General features: G+C 49.6%; 1 protein-coding gene across 2 annotated transcripts in view; it reads right to left on the bottom strand.

Moving 5' to 3' along the window:
* Window positions 1-23,399, bottom strand: part of DIS3L2 (DIS3 like 3'-5' exoribonuclease 2) — a 190,813-nt gene that overhangs the window by 68,766 nt on the left and 98,648 nt on the right. For both annotated transcript variants that reach the window (XM_044422422.1, XM_044422421.1), the window contains exon 11: window positions 12,493-12,572. In XM_044422422.1, coding sequence (XP_044278357.1) covers window positions 12,493-12,572 — 80 coding nt within the window. The remainder of the gene's footprint in view (window positions 1-12,492; window positions 12,573-23,399) is intronic.

Genomic DNA, 23,399 nt, shown 5'->3' with positions numbered 1-23,399 from the left:
AAATTAAAATAGTCTCAAAATTTTGCTAAAAATACTTCCCCTCCCACCCCGGTGAGTAATTTTGGCTTAGCTTTTTCTAATATCATGCATGAACTCACAATGACTGAAGTTAAAAATGGCACCCATCCACTGGAATAGTTTCTCCCCATGCTACACATGAATATACAAAAGGTTTGTTGAGAAGAGAAAAATAAGCTAATGAGTTTGGATGCTTTTTTTAACCCTAATCCTATGCAGCAATTGCTTAAGGGATCTATTCAACACACCTACAAGACGACTTTAAGTTAGCAAGCTGGGATTTCAACTTCTCTACTGATGACTTCACTCCTTGAATAAAAACAGCCTGGAGAATTTTATTACCCAAAAAAATTAAGAAAATAAGATAAAGAGTGAAAGGAAGGCTCTCTCAGTCTGTTAGTACTCCACAAAAAAGCCAACACAGCAATCTAACCCAAGTGTTCACCCCAGGAACAGAGAAACAGAGCTCAAGCTTGTGTGAATAGCGGGAGAAAGAGAAATCCCCTCAGTGTAAATTCATACTCGCTTTGCTAGGCAATGCTTTTTACCACCCAGACTAAGACAAAGCAAGCAAGCAAATCACCTAATTCTATGCGAACAGATAGGGGAGTCTGGATGCATTATATCCAACAGAATTACATGCTACAGGGCCCTGAAAGGAGTTATAAATGCTGCATCACCACCAAAACACACGGAATGGGTTTTTTTAGGTGAGGCAGTACATTTTCCCTTCTATGTACCAGCCCTTTTGCATGACCAAAACTAATCATGTACTACTTAGAAACTACACCAGGTTTGGAAAGAAGGTTGACTGGGATCTGCTGAGAGATCTCTGGGTTATCTGCAGTAGACCTGCAAATATTTCTGACTCCTGATAGTTCCAACATGGCAATAACTAAAAAGCTTCCACTTTCTCCCTCCTCTAAATTAGGCTGCTGAAAAAGAAGGCTTGGGGGAAATCCAGTAGAGGAATGCAGTGTGGCAAGACAGGTGGACCTGCCCCTGATCCTGATTAGAAGTTCCGGGGCAGAAACACTGTTTCCTCAAATCTTAGTGTATGCTCTGCTATTTACCGCTGGACTGGATAGTGGTCCTAAAAGTCCTTGGGAAACAGAACCTCGTGAGCCTCGCATCTGCTCACTCCTGGTCTAACGCCGTACCCCCATTGCTTGGAGACCCAGGGTAGGTTTATTTGGATTGATTCAGAGCCACCTTTCCGTCCAGCTGCTGCACAGGGCATGTGAGGGGATCCTCTCATCCTCTCACGACATGATCGTGACTCCCTCATTCATGGAGTCTGGTCCATCTCACTCCTTCCCTGGGAAACCATCACAGCCACGTGTCAGCGGGGAGAATCAGGACTAGAGCAAAAGAGGCACCTCTCACGACCCATCGGCCTCCGGCTGCCAGCTTTCCAGACGGGGCCGTGCCATTGCGTCCCATGCGGGCAGCAAATGCCCAGCACAGCCCACTGGCTTCCTTACCTTCCCCTTCGCCAATTCGTCTGTCAACTCAACTCCAGGCTGAGCGCTCTCTGAGCATTTCTTTTTGTGCCGCACCCAGTACACCGCGTGCTGCAGCCTTCCCTGGCCGAGCCACTTCAGGCTGCAGCCGGAGCAGCCACCTACCCGAGCGCTCCTGAAGATGCGCCTGAAGCCACCCCGCTGGCCACGGAGGGCGCCCCACGCAAGCGGCACTCCGTTTCGATGAGGGGCGAAAGGGGAGTTCTGCACACAAGCGCCGCAGCGTGTGTCCAGGAAAGTGGGATTCCTCCCTCTGCACCTATTCAGTGGCTTGCGGCTCTTGCTTTGTGCAATTTGTTCTGCAATGGTTGGTGTTCTGCATCACTGGCTCCAGCTGCAATTCTGTTTGGGTGCCAGAAATGGAAAGATGAGATAAAAATCCTTACAACTAATAAAGAAGCAGCTGGGAAGTTGTTTTCCTGCTTGGAGGTCTTCCTGCCAGAGCAAACTGCAGGAAGTTGAACCCTGCACCCAGTACCACATCCTGCGCTCGACAGAACGGCAGGTCACATGCCTCCTTGACTCAGCTTGCTTGCTTGCTTACTATCTCTCTCTCTATCTATTTATTGGACTTCTATGCCGCCCCATTCGCTGAAGCCTCGGGGCGGCTCACAAGCATAAATAAATAGAATCCAATAAAACAATATAAATTAACAATATAGATTAAGTCGCCCTGGCCAAAGAATAAAATAAATAAATAACATTAACAATTAACGTTTGAATACAAAGGTCTTTGCCTGGTGCCGCAAACCAAATAACGACAGTGCCAGGCGGACCTCTCTGGGGAGCGCATTCCATAGATTGGGTGCCACCACAGAGAAGGCCCTCCTCCGGGTACTCACCCTCCTAATTTCCTTCACAGAGGGTTCCCGGAGAAGGGCCTCTCCCACAGATCTCAGCGGGAGAAGTGCTCGCTGTCATTAGAACAAGCTCCTCTGACTGCCTGGGGCCCATTCACTTGTGCTGAACAGGCAGCACTCCTGGGAGCATCAGGATACATGGCGCTGAGTGCCATCCCCGCCCCGCCCCCCTTGGCCAGCCACGCGTCCATCTCTTCCACGGCTGCTCAAAGGTGGCCGAGCCAGGTGCCAAGCCCCGGCCCTTGGAAGGCTGGTTCCGGGCACTGGCGCTTCACGTTCGGAACGATTCATTTCACAGCCAGCTGCAATCGTTCTTCACACCAGAAGGTGCCGGGCAATTGTGCTCACAGAGGCGGGCAATTGCTTTTCTGGCTCACTTAAACCCTTCCACGCCTTGCTTGGGGGCATGTGGGGTGTCTGGACAGGCTAAGCGACTGAGCACAAGACAAGTCAGAGGCTTTGTTTATTAGGTAACGGTAAAACTGAATGTCAGACCAGACAGTTTCAGCCCAGGGACATGCAGCAAGGCAGGCCCATTCCATCCACTGTGTTCCCCCCACACCCAACTAGCTTGTTATTTGCTCTCCCCGCACCCGCCGCACTGCAGGCCCACACACCTTTGACATGAAATTCTGGAAAAAAAACAGGACAGGAACAGAACAGCCAAAAGAGAGTCCGATGTTCCTGCAGTTTTCCAATCTCTTGTAGCGAAGCTCTAAGATAAAGCGTGTGTGTCTGTCAGGTGACGCAGACGTGCACACACAGAGTTCCCCAGGACTTTCTTCCCACCTGGCAATTGAAAGCACACTTCTTTGGGGTCTCACACCTGTGCAAGCCTAATTTCCAAACACTCTGGAATAGAGAATCTCAAAGAGGGACTGTTCTGGGGAACGGAACCCCCTTGGCCCTGGGTGCCTCGCTGGGCCCCAAACCTGCATTCACTTCACCAGCACGAACACAGATTTGAGAACATGCATGTGGCTCCGACCTGAGAAGAAAACATGCTACATGCCTCTCACACTGGCAAACAGGACACAAGCTGCCCAAACCATTTTGGGCCACTGGCATGCCTAGCCCACTGCTGCTGCCCCTTCTGAAGGGCCGGGGGGCTTTGCGGCCCAGCCCTGCTCCTCTGGACCCCCTCGAGACTTGGCATTGCCAGGGGCTGCACCTGGGACAGTGAGAAAGCAGCTCTGCTCCAGGTAATTTTTAAACAAGAAGCGCTGAGCTCTACAGCAAGGATCCCCCAGCTCTGGAAAGCATGAGGAAGGTTGATTTTTTGAAATCATATCTAACTGGGGATGGATACGGCACGTGTTCTGCACACACAGAAGGCATCAAGGGAAGGCTTTCTCTGCCTAACACCCTGGAGAACCACCGCCAGCCAGAGTGGACAGTCATTGCCTAGATCAGGGTCCCCAACCTGCAGCCCACGGGCCACATGCAGGCCCAAACTCTTTCTGTGCAGCCCTCCACCTTGCTTCTTTACTGCTTGAGGCACTTTCCCTCAGATCCGCACTGTTCTTCCTGCCTCAAGCAGCACCATCTACTGCTGCTGTTCCTGCCACTTTCTTACAGCAAACACAATACCAGCACTGTTTCCTCCGATCTCCGTGGTTCCTCATGTCAGCCCCCTCTTGGTCTTATCCTCCATACTAGCATTTGGGCCATTTTCGGTGCTTTGCTAGTCAGCAGAACTCAGGCACCCAGAAAATGCAGCTTTTTCACTCCTCTCCTTGCTGAAAGCTATAACCCCAGCACCACCTTCTGGAATCGGCCGTCAAGGTAGGAGCGGAACCACTGCCAAGCAGTGCCTCCGACCCCCAGTCCCAACAGCCTATCCAGGAGGATACCATGGTCGATGGTATTGACAGCCGCTGAGAAGTCCAGGAGAACCAACAGGGACACACTCCCCTTGTCTCTCTCCCTGCACAGGCCATCATACAGGGCGACCAAGGCAGATTCAGTACCGTACCCGGGTCTGAAGCCGGACTGAAATGGGTCCAGATAATCAGTTTCATCCAAGAGAGCTTGGAGTTGTCCCGCCACCACCCGCTCCAACACCTTGCCCAGAAACGGGATGTTGGCCACTAGTCTATAATTGGCGGCCATCTCTGGATCCAGAGACGCCTTCTTGAACCTTTCTAGAGCCTCCAAGTGGCTTCCAAGGTTGCTGCTTCTGGCAAAGCGTTCTTCCTTCCTCAACCAGGGCTGCTTGCTCTGACATTTTGCCTCTCCTCCTGCACCCACTCCAGCTAGGAGTTCTCTCAGGCACCTGAGGTTGCAGCAGCCAGTGAGCAGCAGGGAAACTTATGGGATTCCCCTTCCCAGATCTTCCTCCAGCCAAGTTCCCTTCCCCAGTTGCCATGTTGCTTCTCATGACTGAGGCTTGGCCAGCAGGCAGTGACGTTTGAGTACATCCTGCACATAATTCGAAGCCAGCTTAATGGCATATCCTCTGCTCCAGGTGGGAGGCTGCCCTTTTAATCGCTTTTTCTCTCTGCCTGCCCTTTCTTGGAGGGCCTCCAATTTTTAAAGTATTAGATTTAAAGTGTAGATCTAAACCTCAAGGCAGTGTGTTTATTGAGAAATACATCCCAGAGTATTCAATGTACTTAGGATTGCAACTCTGCCACCTGGTTGGTTAGATTCATAATCCATTGTTTAATGAACTCTTCCTAGCCTGTGCAAACGGCCCAATATTCCTGGGAACAAAAATCCCCAGCTAACAGCCACAAGTGTGGGGTAGATTTGATGGAAAGGGAAGAGTTAAAGCCCCAGTACTATAGTTCTGATATTTTTCATTCTTCAAGGATAATAATGAAACTCTGCAACTGCTCTGCTAAAAAGTCTGCAAGAAGATGTCTGCAAAAGAAAATGCTGTTTCAGAGAAATGAAAGATTGCAGATGAGCACCATGTCTTTAATGAGAAGTGGATTACTGAATACTTCTTTGTTTTAAACAAGGATAAAGCAGTTTGCCTGATATATTTTGAAAGTGTTTCAGTATTACAGGGATACGAAGTTAAAAGATACTTGCATCCAGTCACAAGAGCTACTCAATATATCAAGGAAAGGAGCAAGTGAACAAGATAAATTCTCTTAAAAAATCAATGTTTTTGCAACAAAATAGTTTTAGAAAGCACCTTGAGGGTTACTGCGAGGGCCAGCTATCATGCTGCTAAATGCTTTGCTGAGTGTGGTGGGCCGTTCACTGATGGTGAGTTTGTTACAAAGTGCACGGTTAAAGTAATGGAGGAAATGTGTCCGGAAGAGGATTCCCAGGCCTGCGCAAGTCCTTGCACCACCCCACCTTCGAAAGCAGAATGCAAAACGCGAAGTGGTGCGGATAGAAACCACTTCTCTGTGCTTGGACAGCACCGTGCCATCCAGTCCCGCACCCATGCCTCGACCCTCTGCAGCATCTTCTGGGGAGGCGTGGGGGGTGGGTGCGCCATGGACATACTGCGGTGGGCAGGTGCAGACCCGACAGACGCTTCGTGTCTGTGAAAGTGCTTCCTATCTGGTGTGCAGATCCTGGCTGACGATCAGTGGCAAATCCACTGCAAAACCAGCCAGAGCAAAAATGAAAGTGGAGACAAACTGTGTGCCTGTGAAAGACGCATTTTCGAAGTTTTCCATGAGGCATGGGATGCTTTCGAAACAGGTGTTGTATTGCAAGAAGGAAGCCCCAGCTCTGCACACGATCCAATTAAAAGCCTTACAGGATTAACATGCGTGTTTTGTCTGCAGCAGCTAATAAATAAAGCATCCAGACTCTTAAAATCCCATTATGAAGAGATAGGCGCCCCATTGCAACACGGGAGGAGCAGAGCCACGCCAGGCCCTGTGTGCCAGGACCATAAGCCCAACAAATATTTTACGTGTGTGACAGGCCTGACCTTTGAGGCCTCTGAGAAGAGTGATTTCCACAGGCAGCGGCCAGCTTAGCACACATGGGCCAAGCGACCAGAGGTAAAGCACATGGCTGAGGAACAGATAGCATGTCAGGTACCGTGCCGTAAGCGCACAGGCGAGGTGCACAGCTATGTCCCAGGAGACACACGCAGTACATCCAGTACTTGCAATTAACCACAATGGGGCAGCTCTGGCCAGATTTTTGCTCTAAAAATACTTCCCTGACGGATGAAGCAAGCAAGCAACACAGAACCCAGGTCAGTTCAGAAACGGCACACGCGCTCCAAAACGCTGATACGGAAAGGTAAGCACTGCTCCTTCGGGAGGAGAGAAGCCGGTTTCATCTTCACAGGAAGGGAAGCAGGTTAGTTGTGGAACCAAATCCCCATGGGCACAAATAAGATTCAGGAACGTGCAAGTCCATGGACCTCACTTCATCCAATGGGTCAGGATGTGATACTTTTATTGTATTTTATTTTACTATGCACTGTTGCAAATCTCACAGAAAGCTTCGGCTATGGGGTGCTACAGATGAAATGAAGCCAACGCAGAGGACGCGGGAGACGTTCCTCTCTTCTGCGATATCCCCATTAGCCAGAGGTATCGCGGGCCTCCTCCCTGTCCATTCTCCTTTCTGTATAAAAAGGAGCTTGCATTTTCCTGTCCGCAAAAGAAACTTAGGTTTGTGGATGCTACTGGAAATGACCCTTCTTCCAAATCCAGTGGTGCTCCCAAAGACCCACGTTCACCTTGGCTGCAATGCTGGTCTCTATTGTGAAGTAAAATCTAGGCATGCCAGAGACCGAACCTGGAATCCCTAAAATTTGGTAGCCCATCAAGTCATCTTGCATGAGCAAGCCAGTGCCAAACCCTTTTCTGCTGACGGTAGTTTTCTAACCCCCCTGGGACCTAAGCTAGGGCAGGAGAGCTACATAAATGTGTGGCTTTCTGGTCGTCCCCCTCCAGGTTTCGGACTCATCCAAATTCTTCCCACGGACTACTGGGAGCGCTTCGTACTCCTGTGCCATCCACACCTGTCCTTTCCAGTCCAGATCAACTGTGCCCACATCTCCTGTTCCATTCCAGCAGCCCTCCAGCTCACAAGGTGCTTCGCTCAAGTCTGTCCTCAGTCTGGCCTCAGACCTCTTGCCCAGCACACGGCAGCAAAGTTCAGGCAGAAAACCTCCCACCAAGCCAAGCAGTTAAGAAAGTCAAAGCCGAGAAGCACTGATGTTTCTGTCAAGATCGGCGCTTGCTCGCTCGCTCGCTCACTCTCTCTCAGACACTGAGAGAAAGAGATTCTCGCTAATGGATGGAACTTAGAACAGGAGAACTTTCTGAACTTGGCTGACTCCACAAGCCCCCACTCAACACCAAGGCTCCCCGCCAAAGAGATGAAGGGAGAAAAGACAATTCCTGGCAAATCACGCCACAAGCTGTTTTTATTACTATTCCATGCTTGATTCAAGAGAGTTAATTCTACCAGGAAATTAATACCACTGAATTTACAGAGAAGGGAAGTGGCACCCAACAGCCTTCGCAAATTGGAATCATTCTGAGCACAGAGGATATGAATCCTGTTCCGAGGAGGAGGATCCTGAGGTTGTGCGCATGTATGCATACGCGTGCGTGTTAGTGTGCACGCAAACTCTATCTGACCTAAGGAGCTTTGGCTATTGAACAGTATATGAACACAATAAATAAATTAAAAATAAATAATGTCTGCATTAACTCAGGCAGGCTTCATGCTCCTTGGCCTGCAGAGATGTGTCAGGATCCAGGAGACCAGATGTGAAGCAGGTACATTACTCCAATAACATGTGAAGGCAAGAGGCTGGCACGGAGGCCTTGTTGAAGCTGCCCTTTTGCTCCGAGGACCCTCCTCGCTTTTTATGCTCCTGCGCAGGCAATTTGGTGTCTGTTTTTGCACTTGCTGGAGAGGAAGCCAAATTAATGCCTCCTCAGCTGGGGAAAGCCAGCTTTATACCTTCACAATATTCACAGAGAGATAACCCATTCTACACTGACAAAGCAGAGGCCGCGCCAAGAACTGACCCTTACGAACTTTGCAACAGCCATGCTGGCTCAGACCAAAGGGCGACCTGGTCCAGCAGCCAGAGTCCCACAGTGGCTAACCAGATGCCTCCTGCAAATACAACAAGCGGAACGTGAAGACAACACTCCTGCCTGGCACTCGGTCTCCAGTGGCACACTGCCTCTGAGCCCAGAGGTCCCATAAGCTGCAGCCATTAAAAGACTTCCCCCTTTAAAGACCACCCAAGGCAGTGGCCAAGACCACACCTTGCAGTGGCAGAACCTGCCAATGAACATGAGGCCTCAGGACGATCACGAGTAAACCCTGAAGGACGTGGGCCTGGGGTACCCAAAGGAGCACCGACCCTTACCTAACGCTGTCCTGCTGCATCGCAAACGGAGGCTCTGCCCCACCATCTCACTGCTCGCTCCAACAGGGCTAACTGGCCAGCGGGGGACAGCCTTCTTGGATGCGGCGTCCCAACAGCAGAGTTTCTTCTCTGCAGAGACCTGTGCATCCTCTCCCCATCAGTCTTTGGAAATGCGCTCAAGAGGCAGAGGCTTAATGTGCAATTATTTGCTCCCCTGATGAGAAGTGTCATTATGGACACTGGATGGCCCCTTGCCTTAATTTCATGCCTGCTCAGCTTTATCATGCTCTTCTAGGTTTTTTGTTTGGTTGTTTGGTTGCTTTTGCTTTCTATTGTCATTATATGTTTCCATTGTGATGTGCTACTTTGAGGTCTTTCTGGTTGGAAGGCCGAAAAGTGACTTATAAGTATTTGTGGGAGCTTTACATCTAGGAGAGATAAAGGTAAATATGATTCACAGGTCGTATTAAATCAAACAAAGCATCACTTGAAGGTATGCAGTACAAGCTGTATCACTGAATGCAAATAAACAGCACGCCTCATCCAGCGTGTAGGTAAAATGACAGGCCTCCACACTTGTTTGGGGAACTGCACATCTGCAAACGTAACAACTACAAAATGGGAACAACCGGTCAGAACACACTTCAGTACAGAAGAACACAGCTTATTTACCAACTATTGCCACAGAGATGCAGTTGAAGGAGGCAAAAGCCAAACCAGTTTCTGTTAAGATATGCACGTATGCCATCAGACTGTTGCATGCATATGCCCAGAACTCTGCAGCTGGTGAGCCTGCACTTCCACTAATTTTATTTTATTTTTTTAAAGAAAGCTTAAGGTCCCCGATTTCTTCAGCTGACTTTTTTAGTCTTCAGGGATGCAAAGGGAGAACCCAGCTTTGATAGATTCGGCTGACTGCTGTTCTGGACCTCTCACAGCTTAACAGCCTCTTAAGGCATTCTTTGAAGGGGGTGAATGTGCAGCAAAACATGGGTAGATGCCCCAACAATTGAATTAGCCTCGCAGCCTGTAATCTTGTTCAGAGACAACGCTTTGGTCAAACTGGATATGATGTGTAGAAATATACAGACAAACAGAATGTTAAATTAAGAATGTCAGAAATATCCCACTGTAGAGGCCACGCAATGCATTAAGCATTATGCAGGAGCCTGCACAAGGCTGCCAGTCCTCCAAGACAAATGCCTGACTACATCGAGCTGGGAATCCGTTTTTGATCTTCATACTGTACTGCCACTGCTACTTTTCTAGTGACAAAACACAAGCCAGTGTCCAGAATAAGCTGCCAATGAACTGGCCATCTTGCAGCACTGACTTAATTGTCAGGAAGCAGCTAAGGAAGACGGGAACCACCTGCAGTGCTTTTGTGGGTTCCCGCTGCCCACCCTCCATCTCCAATTACACTCTCCTTGTGCCTGCATCTTGTTTTCAGCATCAGTTAAAATTCAGAATGCTCTCCATTTTGGTTCATGTTACCAAATCATAGGACTCGGAGATGCCTTTACTCCAGGACTGGGAAAACTTGGGGAGAATCAGGCATCACTTCATCACTGAAAATGAAACAGGCAACTCATCCAAGTCACCTTGGAGCACAAACAAGAGCAGAACAGGTTCGGCTTCCTTTAGCTGCCACAGCAGGGGGTAGAGAACACACCGGGGGATGCTAAGAGCTGCTCAAGCTCACTCTGCTTCATTATAAAGAAACATCATTCCTTCCTTACATTAATGTCCACAATTCACTCAACTGCTCTGCATGCCCAAGATCTTGGGTTCAACCTCCAGCATCTCTAGGTAGACAGGAAAGGAACCTTGCCAGTCCATGCTGATGATGGTACTCAGCTAGACAGAGCGGGGCCTGGTTCGGAACCCAGCAGCGCCTGATGCTCCACCTTGCCTGGAACTGTTTCAGACCAGAATGCAAGAAAGAAGTGGGGATTTGCAGAGAATAAAAGGATCCACTGGCTGAAGAGAAGGAACTTCACTGCACACTCCTATTCTTAGCCCAGATGGAAGTTATTTTATGACCCCAAACTACGATGAGCAAACCCAGAAGGTGAACTAAGTCTTCACTAGGAAGGATCGGTTCAAGGCAGTGCGAGACCCATTTTGTCCCGACTCCTTTCACAGAAGCAGCGCTCCAATAAGGACAATCCAGGCGGGTCCGGTCATGGAACGTTGCGGGGCTTTCCCAACGAGCTGCAGTCCAGCCCGTCCAGACCTTTCGTGGTGAGGCGTTCCAGCAGGGAGGAAAGGAAAACGGGTCGCTCTGGCCGGCTTTACTCTGTGGTGCAATGCAGCACTGCAGAGCTAAGATTAGGAACCGGTGGCCTGCCCTGCACCCAGCCCTTTCATCGTGAGGCAGTGCGTGCTTGTAGGGCTGGGATCCAGGAGAGTGAAAACGGGAAGGTTTCCTTTTGTCATCCCTTCCCGTACAATGCGGAGGAGAGATCTTAATCTTACAGCATGCACATGCGAGCACGAAGATCAACTCTCCCCGCCAGCAGAATAAAGCTGTTAGGGCTCTGGGAAGGTCAGTGAGCCACGTTCCCCCATCTCTCTCCCTCCTTCCCTTCTCTCAACTGTCACTTCGCGCTTTAGCATAGGAAGATCATAGATCCCCTCAGGCTGTTTGGAAGTGGGGTGTGTCTGTGTGCCTGGATCTTCATCTTCCTTCGAATTTACAGACACAGATTCTTCTGCTTGCTGCGGATGTCACCTGCACAAGGCAGAAAGGACTAGAAACTGGTCCCTGGATGACCTCATTTCACTTCCAAACCAGCAGCCCCTCATCCGGACTTGCTATCAGAGAAAGCTATGGCTAAACTGGAATCCAGCTACGTGTACCCGATCTTACGCACGGCGTCCTTACTGTACCAAAAGATCTGTCTGCTGGGAGGGACAGGAAGCCCGAGGCCAAGCATCTGGGGTCTCGTCCCGGCAGCTGCACTGCCTCAGCTCTTCCATTAGCACTTGGTTCAAAGGAAGCGCTCCTCTCACCTACTCGAGAGCTGTGTGTCATTTTTACTGAAATGCAGGCCAATGGCCTTCATTAAGGATTTGTAACAATGCGGAGGTGGCAAGACAAAATAAGCCTTCCCGTTCGGGTTAATTACCAAAATAGTCACCGTTTACCTCATTTCAAGACGCTCCCATCATTGGAAAGTGACTCAGCCCAAGTGGAAAAGAAGAGGAGAGCTTTTCCAGCTGCTTCACTGCTCTCCTAGCAGGGGCTATACAAGCGCAAGCCTCAGTTTGGGGACAAAGAACTTAGTGCAGGACATGGCCTCCTGCCAAGGCGGACTGGTCCAGCTCAGAATTGTCCATGCAGCTGGTGAACGGGTCTCTAGGGACTCAGCTGGGTTATTCTCCAGCCCCAGCTAGGACTGAATTTGGCACCCCGTGTGTGCCAAATTTGTGCTCCACCACAGAGCCAGGGCCTCTCATGAAAGTTCGGAGGGGCTCTTTTCATGAGCACTGTGCATACAAGTGGTTCTTACAATGGATCGCCTTGCTATGTTCAACTAGCAACAGTTCACCAAGGCCTCACGGCGGGCCTCTCTTCTCAGGCCTGCTCAGCTGAGATACCTGCAGCGGGATTCCCCGCATGCATGATACGAGTAATCATCGCCAGCCAAGTGCTCCATTCAGCATCCTAATTCTCGTTACGAATGACACATCTGAAGAGCACATGACAGCGGCTTCCAATGAAAATACACATGAAGCCTAAAGTGCCACAGAAAACTTTTCCTACCATCCAGAAGCTGCTTGCAAGACAAAGCATCATCGAGGTCCTTGGCGGTTGATGGATCAATGGTGAAGATACATTCTTCCCTGTCAAAAAAGGGGAGGAAAAAGGAAATCTGAGCTACCACACATGCAAAAAAATAGCAATACTGATAACCAGGAGAGGACATGTGGTGTAGTGGTTAAAGTGTCAGACAGGGATTTGCGACCTTTTACCATAAAACCTGCTGGCCAATGTTCAGCCAGCCACAAACTCAGCCTAACCTACCTCACAGGGTTGTTGTTGTGAGGATTAAGGAGGAGGATTAAGTAAGCTGTCTTGGGTTGCTTGCAAGAAGGAAAAGAGATGGGATATAACTATAATAAATAAAGCCAAGAGGGTAGCCAGTCCAGAGGATGTGCTACTGTCGTTCTGTCAGTATGGTTGTTCTGCTGCAGAGTCTTTCCAAAAACAGTATCTGATGAAAGAGACTAATCCATGGAGGAGGATCCCCCTTCCCCCCGAGACAGGCACGTTATGACGGCTCCACTGGTCCACCACAAGCAGAGGCATCCCTGCCCTGCTGGGTGGCTTCTGGAGGCATCTGTGTAGGAAACAAGACCCTGTGCTGGCAGCACCTTTGGTCTAATCCAGCAAGACTCTTCTTATGTCCTAGAGAAATGAGAAGAGCATCCAGCTATTAAGGACTATAAGAACCAGGCTGTATAGAGGCTGGTGGAGGCAGAACATGGCCAGCCTCCTAGCCATGGTTAACAGACGATGGACTCACAAACTCCCTTCCCCTTCTGCATTTGCTCCAGTCTTTCCTTGTCAACCCTAACCATGGTTAAAGGGTCCACTCTGTAGGCGGCTAACTGTGGCCAACACTAACAACACATCAGCAGCTAGGATTTGGACTGATATACCTGAAAACTGACTTCTGAAAATATACCAGCTTTCTTCAAAGAAAGTCTGGGTCCACCCAAGAACGGTTCTTTAACAAAGGCCTTTTGTGCTGCCTTTTTAACCATAGGACTCAAGGTGGTTCCCAACAGCAGCAAACAGGAAAACATAAATATGAAAATAAAAATAGTTTCTATCATGTCATTTACATAAGCTATTTGTGTCCGTTCCTTGGAGGGCCCCCTGTGGAAACCCCATAAAGGCGAACACCGACTGGTCGGTGCCTGCCCCCCACCCCAGCATGCGCGCCAGCCGTCCAGGCCGTGCACGAAACGGCACCATGGCCCGGGAAACTGCCTGCTCAGGTCTTGTGTCTGCCATGAACTCATCGGCAGATGGCTGCAGCCTACCCTCTGTCAACATCGGCCACTTCTCTGTCATGGGGAATAGGAGTGGCAGGCTGCCGCCTTACCGAACTGTTACGGGGATTGCAAGATCAGTTGTGTGAGTAGCCCTGAACAAGCAAAGGTAGCAGATAAACCCTAGTTTAACTACAATATCCCATTTGTTCATTTACTGTATCTGAATGGGTTTTTCTGCTGCTCTTTACCATTACATTATTATTGTCATTTTGTCGTATGTATAGTGTGCTTTTTTCCCCTCAAGCCAGCTTGCATAGTCCTCCTCTACTCCATTTTATTCTCACAACCCTGTGAGGGACTGACTAGGTTAAAGCTACCCACTAAGTTTCATGGCTGAGTGTGGACTAGAACCCGAATCTCTCAAGAGTTGGTCCAACAATCTAACCACCAGACCTCACTGCCCCTCCCCCCTCCTCCCCCTCCTCCTCTTCGCTTTTCACAAACCGCCCTGAGTTAGGCAAGTGCTTGTAATGTATGTGAAAGAAAGAGAATGAGAATAGGTAGAAAGAGGGTGAGGTAAAGAGAAAATTCTCCTTCACAAGCTTGGAGTCCAGCTAGCCAGTGACAAACCAACTACTGCTATAACTTAGGAAGTATCTCGCTTCCATAAATACATATTCCTTCAATTAAAAACCCATTAATGAATGGAATTTCAAAAAAGCAATTGCATTCCAAGATACACTGCTTACATAACGTCTCGATTTACAGTTCTCTGCAGAATCACGTCCGAACGGAGGGGAACGCCCCGTGCATACAGAGCATTCCAGGTGCCGCTGCTGGGCCCGGCTGCAGCCCAGGTGCTACGGCAGAGGCCCAGAGGCCAACGCCGGGCCTCTGCATGCGAGGCCGGGCAGGAAAAGTGCAGCGGCAGGCCGCAGGGCACTTAAAACAACGGCTCTCTTGTGCTGACAGGTCTTAAGAGAGCGGATTAAGGGCTCCTTCTAGAAACCAGAGGCCGGTGGGGTTTTGTTTCAATGGAACAGGTCGCTTATTCCAGCTGTTTGGTGCTGCGACCGCAAAGGCCTGCCACCCATCGCGATCTGTAGCTCCAGGCAGCTTAAAAATTAATAGACTGGCAACAGCGAAGAGCCCAGTGCTGGAACATAAATACATCCGTGCCAAAGCTCTGCAAGCTCAGAGGAGATGTAGCAACGAGCAGAGGCGCTGGGCCTTGAGATGCTCGGCCAATTATATCTATTAGCAGGGAGGTCAGCCGTGGGCCCCCGGTTCACAAGAGTCCATGCCGGCAGGGAATGCAGCATGGATTCCCAGCTCCCGGAGCCCTGGACTCCTAGCGCATCAGCCTCCCTCTGTCCTTATGAGTGATGAAGAGAGTCGGAGTGCGGCAGATCCGCTGGCTGGCTTGCACGGTCAAAGGAAGGTTATTTAAAAGACTCCCAAGCACAGCTTTCTAGGGACCAGTGAGTGGACCTGCAGCCCACCTCCTCCTGAAGCCTTAGGATATGCTATTAAAACCTGCACCCCACCCGAACATTTTAAATGTCCTGTCAGGCTGTAGCAACAAAGAAGGGTGCAGACATCATTCGAGTCCTTAAGGACCGAATTCAATAGGCAAGTGACGTTCTCGGGCTCTGTTCTCACTCTATCCCTGCAAAAGTTTGCTACTCTGTTCTTCTCATCTCCACAGAGAATTCTGCAAACAAAGGCTGGTCAACTACTATTTCTGAGAGCAGCTGCAGGCTCACATGGCAGAACGTTCTTCCATCCACAAAGAGGCTTCGCATACAGAAAATCAGCACTTCTGCAAGTTGGAGTTGAGCTTAGCCAAGGTGCTGATGTATTGTTTTTCTATGTGCAGGGGTCTGAGGTAAGGTCCACCTTCGGCCTGCAGTCAGAAGCATGGATTAAGTTTCAGAAGACATCTGAAGATGCCAGAAAGACAGTGGCTGCCAGCAAGGAAAGCCTGCTAGCCAAAAGCACCATTAGCCACTCTGTGGCAATAAAGGGAACCCAACCCAGTGACCTTTATGTACTGAGACATGGTGCTGGGCAGTGCCTGGAAGCTGAGTGGAGCTGCCCCTGCAGATGCCAGCAGCCAGCCCTACCAGCCATCTTGCGTGTCCTTCACCCTGGGGCAGCTGGACAATATAACAAACTAAAGAATTTTAAATACAGTTAAACTTAGTGGCCGTCAACATCCAGCACAGAGGCTGCTTTTCACTTAAGCATGCAAAGGCGACACCGGGAGGCTGGAGAATAATATTGCACTACGCTGCAGGACTGTCATATGCTGTTCCCTCAAGCCACTGCCATCCCCCATATGTAAACAGGGGTATCAAAGGCATTATCACGATGCTGAAAAAGTCCTAGCGCTTCCCACTGTTTCCTATGCGCCCTTGTAGCTTTTGCCCCAGTGGAGGCAACTAAAAACCTGAGGTGAAAGTCAACCAGAACAATGGAACCATCCCCAAACAATGGAACCATCAGCCTCAACTCTCTGCAAGTTGACGCTGAAGAGGGCTTTCAGGGGAGGGCCTTCGGTTATTTAGGCAGAAAAGGAACCCACCTTCTGGCAAGAGATGCAGTTTTAGTTTAGTCTTCCCCAACTTGGTATCCCCCAGATGTGTTAGACTGCACCTCCCATCACTCCTAGCCAACATGGTTGCTGAGAGCTGCAGTCCAATACATCGGGGGGGGGGGGAGGGGGGGGACTAGATTGGGAAAAGGCTGCTTAGACCTCACTGCCAAACTAGGAAAAAACCAATCAGCAGGCCCTGATGGAATCCTGACCGACTCCACGTGGGCCGTTTTACGCGGACAGAACTGATGGCCAGCTCTCCTAAGACTCCTCTTCGGCCTGCCTGCAAAGTGACAGCATCCTCAAGGGAAACCATGCATGGCAGCACCTCCTCTTTCTCCAGCCTCCCCAGAAAGAGGTGCTGCACCACAGCTGCCCTCTACTAAATTTGGCCTACCTGCCTATCTAGCCCAGGACCGTCAATGCTGATAGACAGGCAGCAATGAGTACCCAGGGTTTCAGGAAGGAGTATTTCCAGCCCCACTGGGATTTGCTCGAGGCCGAACTGAGAACCTTGGGCATGAGAACCGAGCGCCCTTCCATCAAATTGGCTGCAACTGGTAACAGAACGCATCCTGGGCGCTCACGCACAAATGCCGACCTCTCCCAAGACAAGTGAGGTGCGCTGTCACAAATAATCGTGGTTGAGCATGCAGGCTAAACCGCTTGGCTCGGCCAACTCTCTTTCCATACAGACAAAATAAAACCTTTTACAGGGCTATTACATACCAACTGCAACAGACAGCCATTAGGGGAGTGAGCTTGATTACTTCCTTTTGTTTACCCTCATCGAGATTTTGTGGGTCTCGCCGAAACTTTAATGAGGAATTACCGTGACATTTAACTGCGAAAGGTGACTACACGTCTAGACAGCTGCATCTTCAAGCTGGTCTCATTCCTCTTCTCATTGTGAGCAGACAACAACTGGTTGATGCCCAGCATGGAATTCGTCCAGTTATAAGCCTTTCATGCGCTTGTTTTCTCAACTCAAAAGGGCTGGCATTTTAAAATTAAATGGAAGGGCTATTTTTAGACCCTCACAAATACCTTGGGGACCTCAAGGAACTCCATCTTGGAATGAAAGTTAGCCAGACGCATGTTACATCTGGGAAACTGCCATTTTCCTTTGGGAATGCACACCCATCCATTGTCTGCTTGCTTCAAAATGTGAATCAACATTGAATTTTACCTATTTGCTTATATTTAATTACAATTCTACACTCTGTAAGCCCTCCCTGATGTTATACTGAAACTCAGCAGGGCCAGAGGCCTAGTTGTACTACCAGCTATCCAGCCTAAAACAGTTGTGGTTGCCTTGGTTACAGTGACTTATGGAGACTTCAGACTGAGCTTAAATGTCCATGTGGGGAGAGATACCTTGGTGAGGAGTTCCATAAAGAACATGGGCTGGCTATGAGATTTACATGGGTTGGCGAGAAGCTTTGTCAGGGTCTGTTTGGAGGGACCTGAGAAGAGCCCAAGCATCCTCCGAGTCCAGCCTTCCGCTCACACAGCGGCCATCATTCCAGAGGGAGCACCTAAGCAGTCCTCAGCTGGCCCTTTTATACTGTAAAGGGTTACACGTAACACAGTTAACACTTTCTAATAGGTAACAGAAGTAAAAAGTCACAATGGAGTGATATTTCCTGCCTGCATAACAAGGCAGAAAGAAGATGCTGGGAAAGATGGGAGGCGGGTGGGGTGTGTTGGTGTGACTTGCCCTCTGCTTGTGCTGCTGTTATCCATCAAAAGCCAACCGGCCCTCTCTAGATCGGTGCCTCTCTAGATCAGCCACACATGCTGATTTCTACAAAGAAGGTTTTTCTCTGGCCTAGCTGTGTGTCAATGATTGCATGATTTAACCAATGCAAGTTACACCTAATGATCTGTACATCAGCACCCTCTCACCCATGTTCCCCAGTGACTGGGGCACATGAGCATCCTGCCACCGATGCTGGAGGGAGCAGGTAGCCGTCAGGACTAGTAGTCCTGGATGGCCTTCTCCTCCACGCCTTTGTCCAATCCCTTTAGAAGCCATCCATAATGGTGCTTATCGCTGCATCCATGGAAGCAGAGGCCACAGTTGAACTACGCCCCATGTGAAGAAGGACATTTGTCCTCAATCTCCCCTGGACAAGGGTACCAGAACTTGGGCCTGGCCAATTTCAGAGAAGCTCTTGGGAGAGGAGCCACATGCCAGTGCTGGGTGGGGCAAAATACCAACAATACTGTGATATCAAGCTGTCACTGCCAGAAACTGCCCCTTGCATTCTATGCCACTCATTAACCTAGATGGTTGTCCGGGGGGGGGGGGGGGAATGCACACATACACACAGCAGAAAGCACACGCACACCAAACATGGTTCTGCTTTAAAACCAGTTAGCATGGACACCAACCCAGACTGGTTTTGCAGTGTAGAGATGCACATTATAAGTAATTTAGCTAACTTACTGTTTTATCCTTGGGGGCCTTGTCCAGCCAAGACACTCCACTTTAATTCAAGGATACTTAGAAAGAAACTGAGCCACTTGTATTAGGGCTAGCATAATTAATTTACTGAATCCAATGTTGAAATATGGATGCAGAATATACACAAGTGAAATTAAGTTGACTCACTTCCTCTGTGGCTTCACTGGGTCCCTGAACTGGCCAGGAGATGTTCCACAGGCCCCCAAAGCTTCCTGGGAGAGCAATGCAAATGAAACTATAATACTTCATGCTTCTCTCCCACTACTGCAAAGTCTGCCAGTGCACACACAGGCTCCCCATCCCCTTCCTGGGAGCAAAGGAGCTTCACCACAGCGAACAGTTTCGTTCTCACAGCAAAAGCACCCCTTATCTACAGAAAGACTCAGGAAGGCTGCTTCAAGGCAACTGTTTCTGATGCTCTTCCCACCAACCTGAAAGCCACAAGATCTCGACATGGCTTCAAGAAACTATTGTGCTTTTTGGACACTGGGAACTTTGTGGTTAACCTTAATAATCTTGCCTTTCTTCCAAGAGATGCCATGCAGTTCCCTGTCATTCAGTCCCTGCCGCAGTTAGTATAATGTGTCCTCCTGCTAGACTTCTATGTTTGGGAGCTGACCGACTGGCACTCCACCTCGGGCCAAACCTGGCCTGTAGACTACCAATGGGCCAACTATTGATCTACGACACAATTTCCTTATAGAGGCAAAGAGTCTAGAGGAGAGGCCAGAGAAGCTTCAAGAAGTTGGAGCACTGTCAGTACTTGAGAAATATCCACTTTGCTGTAATAAAAGAATCTGGCTCCCCAATTGCTTTCACGGCGATAATGAGATTTTATATGCTAAAATGATCCAGTTATGCTCCCACTCCAACTTGCCTTCCCCACGTCTATCACCTTCAACCAGAAAGCTTCAAGTGCAGAAGACACAGGCTTACTGGGCACCCTGGGCTGGTGCAGCCTTTCTAAGCACATGGTTTTATGCATCTGGAAGTTGTCTAACTTGAGAATCTGACAAAGCAGGATTTCCCAACAGCAACTCTTCATTACAAGTCAGAAATGATTCACTGTCAAGGTTCATTCCACATGTAACAAAGAAACTGTCATCAGTGAGGGGGCTTAAGGCGAACACCACCCTTGGTTGCATAGCCAGAAGCGTGGCTTCTGGATTGAGAGAGGTATTACTGCCACTCTATACGACTCTGGTGCGCCCGCAACTGGAGTACCATGTTCAGTTCTGGCTCCACATTACAGGAAGGATATAGCCAGGTTGGAGTCAGTGCAGCAAAGGGCCACAAGGTTGGTGGCCGGTTTGCAGGGGAGGCCGTATGAGGTGCAACTGAGGGAACTGGGTCTCTTCAGCCTGGAGGAGACTCAGAGGGGATATGTTGGCATATAGCTACATGAGGGGGTGTCACACGGAGGTGGGGAGAGACCTGTTCTCCCCTGCAGAGGAGGGGAGGACGTGCTCCAAGGGAGCAAAGCTCAGGGAACCCAGGTTCAGTTTGGAAGCCAGAAAGCACTTTGTGACAGTTAGGACCCTGAAGGTCTGGAATGGGCTTCCATGGGAGGTGGTGGAGGCCCCATTGGTGAGGGTGTCCAAGGACAGGCTGGACATGTGCATGGCAGGCATGTCACGAGCGGAGCCGGCGGGAGCCAGGGGTCAGACTAGATGGACCTTCTGACTCACTCTATGTTCTTATTACTAATGCAGACCCACACTACTGCAATAACATTATTTGATCAGATACAACAAATCATTGGAAATAGTTGACCAACACATGACCATCAATGAAGCAGGAACACTTTGGTGTCCACACTTGACCACTTCCCTGCTCACACTTAACGCCAGTTAATTTATGAACTAAGGAAGCTCTCCGTGCAGAGCACTGGGAGAAGGCACTTCTTGCTTCCCTCCATCTTTGTGCCAGAGGCTGTACTCTTTTTCCTTCCTCTGTTTCCTAAGGGAAGCCCTTCTTGCCTGCCATGGCTTCCTTTAAGCAACGCAGTGTCCCTCCACACAAAACTATTTCCTTGCGCACAGAACACTAGCATGTCAAGGAGAAGGGTTCTAATTCTATTTGTCCCCGAGAGTCTGGCTTCCCACATGGAAGATTGATTGATTGATTTGGTGCAGCAGCTGATTTCTTCTAAACATTACCTTAGCCAAAAGGCCAAGAAGTTCCCTCATGTGAGCCCCCGATCTGCAGCCTGAAGGGTTATAGCCCAGGCCTAGGGCAGTGAAACCACAAAGCACTTGACCCTATCCGTGAGCCAGACCGCAGCCTAGCTAGCACAGTCATCGTCGTCATCATCCCCATCATCATCGCCAAACCATTAAGAAAATCAGGAAAAAACACTGAAGGGTATAAAACAGTTAAAAACAGCTAAAACAAATTATAAAAATAGATGACAAAAAGAGAGACTGCGAAAAACCTGGTGATACCCCTCCTGTCCCTGGGTGGCTGAGGAAGTCCTTAAAAGTCTCAGAAAAGAGGGCCATCTTAACCTGGCACCAAAAAGCCAACAGATTCAGCACCGGCCAGACCACAGTGGACAGAGGTTCCTCTCATCTCAGCCGTGCGCCGATGGGAAATGAGTGTCCTGTGACTGACTGTGTCCACAGGGGCCCCATTTCAGGAAGAGAGGAGCCATCCCCCGAGACAGCCATTTGGTGAGGGCCTACGAAACACGCTCCAAATTCCACCTGTGCCCACTGAGCCGGAAAGGTCAAGGGGCGGGCTGGTCGACACCGACCGGCAGTGGTTCTCCAGGCTTTCAGCCCTGCCGCCAGATGCCGAGGAACAAACCTGGGACCCTTTGCAGGCAACGCACCACGGAGCTACGGCATCCTCTCAGCCAGCAGCCACAGAGAGACGCACCCCCCTACCCATGTGCTACCTGAATCTTCAAACAGAGACTGCCGCTGCCCCGGGATCCCCTGCCCTTACATTTCCCTTGCCTTCAACAGTAAGAATATCCATCCAGTTGCCCTTTGGCACACCTCCATTGGCCGACCAGCCGTGACTGACTGCAGCCCCGCTGGTTGTCCCGCCTGGCACTGCCCCACACTTATCAGTTCCCCACACAGTTCTTCGTATCCTGTTCTAGGAATACAGGTGCTGCATTCCTGAAGTCGGGGTCAGTTTGTGCCCTGGACCGTCTCCAGCATCTGCAGCACGCCTCCGAAAGAGAGCCACCCGTCCCCCAGGAGCCCTGCTCCTTCCCTTCAAAGCCACTGCACCTGAATCTCTGCTTCCAGGTCTGTCAGCCAACAAGGCTTTAACGCAAGCTTTGAAATCCTCCGAGCTATCAGCGCCATTCCTCAAGAACGACAGGAAAAGAACTGGCAGGCTGCACGGACTGTGATGCAGGGCCCGATCTGTTGCCCGGGGTTTCCAGTTACAAACAGTACTAGGAACAGCACCTCCATCTCTGGAACAGAACAAAAGAAAGGCAAGGAGCCCTGCTGCCTTCCTGCACCACTGAAGCCAAAAAGACAAGAGTTTCTGCAGCAGTTTCTGCTTGCAATTCCAGGGAGATACGGAGTGTCACCTGATACCAGATCTCGGAACCCACCAGACTTGCAAGTCGGTCCCCTCAACCCCTGGTCTTGCATCTTTCTGTGAGTGAGCAAGAGAAACAGCTCCGTGTGTCTTTTCCATCAAAGCACAGAACTGCCTCGTGGACCAACCGTATTTCCGCTTCTGACCCCTGAAGCACTGCCTGCTCTTGCTGCGCAACAGGCTGCTTTTATGAGCACGGAAGGCCCCACTCTCCCTCTTCAGGTCCTGCTCCTGAAATTCGCAGTTTGAGTGTATAAGATCCATCCCTCGAAAGGAAGCCCAGTGATGCCCCTTCATTCTGCTTTGTCACTGGCAGCACAGATGGCTTTATTAACTTGTAAAAGTTATAAACGGTTCTGTATCTTAGTGCTTCTGCACTGGAACACTTGCCTATCACTGTTTGCCTACACAGTAAGATCCTGTGTCACAGGCCTTCTCCGGGAGCATTCCGACTGTCTAAGACGAGGCAGCTGATTACTGGGACATGGCCCCTTCAATGCTCCAGAAAGACGTCTTCATTTTCCCAGGAATTTTAAACTTCGTTTTAGGTCTCCTATTCCTTGTGTTGCTAAGCTATTTGGAAAAAATTTATTGGTATTTTAATTGTTCTTGCATTTTTCTCCTTTTCTAAAAGCACCCTTTTTAATGACGGGCAGCAAAGAACTATATGCCCCAATCCTCTTCTGCCTTCACTGAAGGGAAAGGTTTTTATTTGTTGGTTTGCTTGTTTAAATATTGCAATTTTTCAATAAAACCAAACTTCACCAAAAAACCGCTAAGCAGCTGCATCTAAGATCTAGAAATCTGCTCCAAAGGAAGACACCTTGTTCCTCTCCCATGGCCTTCCACACGATGGCACGGTTGGCACTTGTACTGGGAACTGCCATTGTGCTAATCTGGTTTGGAGCTGCCTCCAGTTTTCAAATATATTAGCAGCAGCTGTGTGTTCTGAATATTGGAATGCCTCGTTATTCCATTGCAAAGGTGTGGCTTTATCCTTGTTGCTTGCTCCCGTGAGGAGAGAGATTATAAATAC

Source organism: Varanus komodoensis, unplaced genomic scaffold, assembly GCF_004798865.1.
Source record: "Varanus komodoensis strain SLA01 unplaced genomic scaffold, ASM479886v1 scaffold127, whole genome shotgun sequence".
Taxonomy (NCBI): Eukaryota; Metazoa; Chordata; class Lepidosauria; order Squamata; family Varanidae; genus Varanus; species Varanus komodoensis.
Note: the sequence above shows the minus strand (reverse complement) of the source record. Positions and strands in the feature narration are given on the sequence as shown.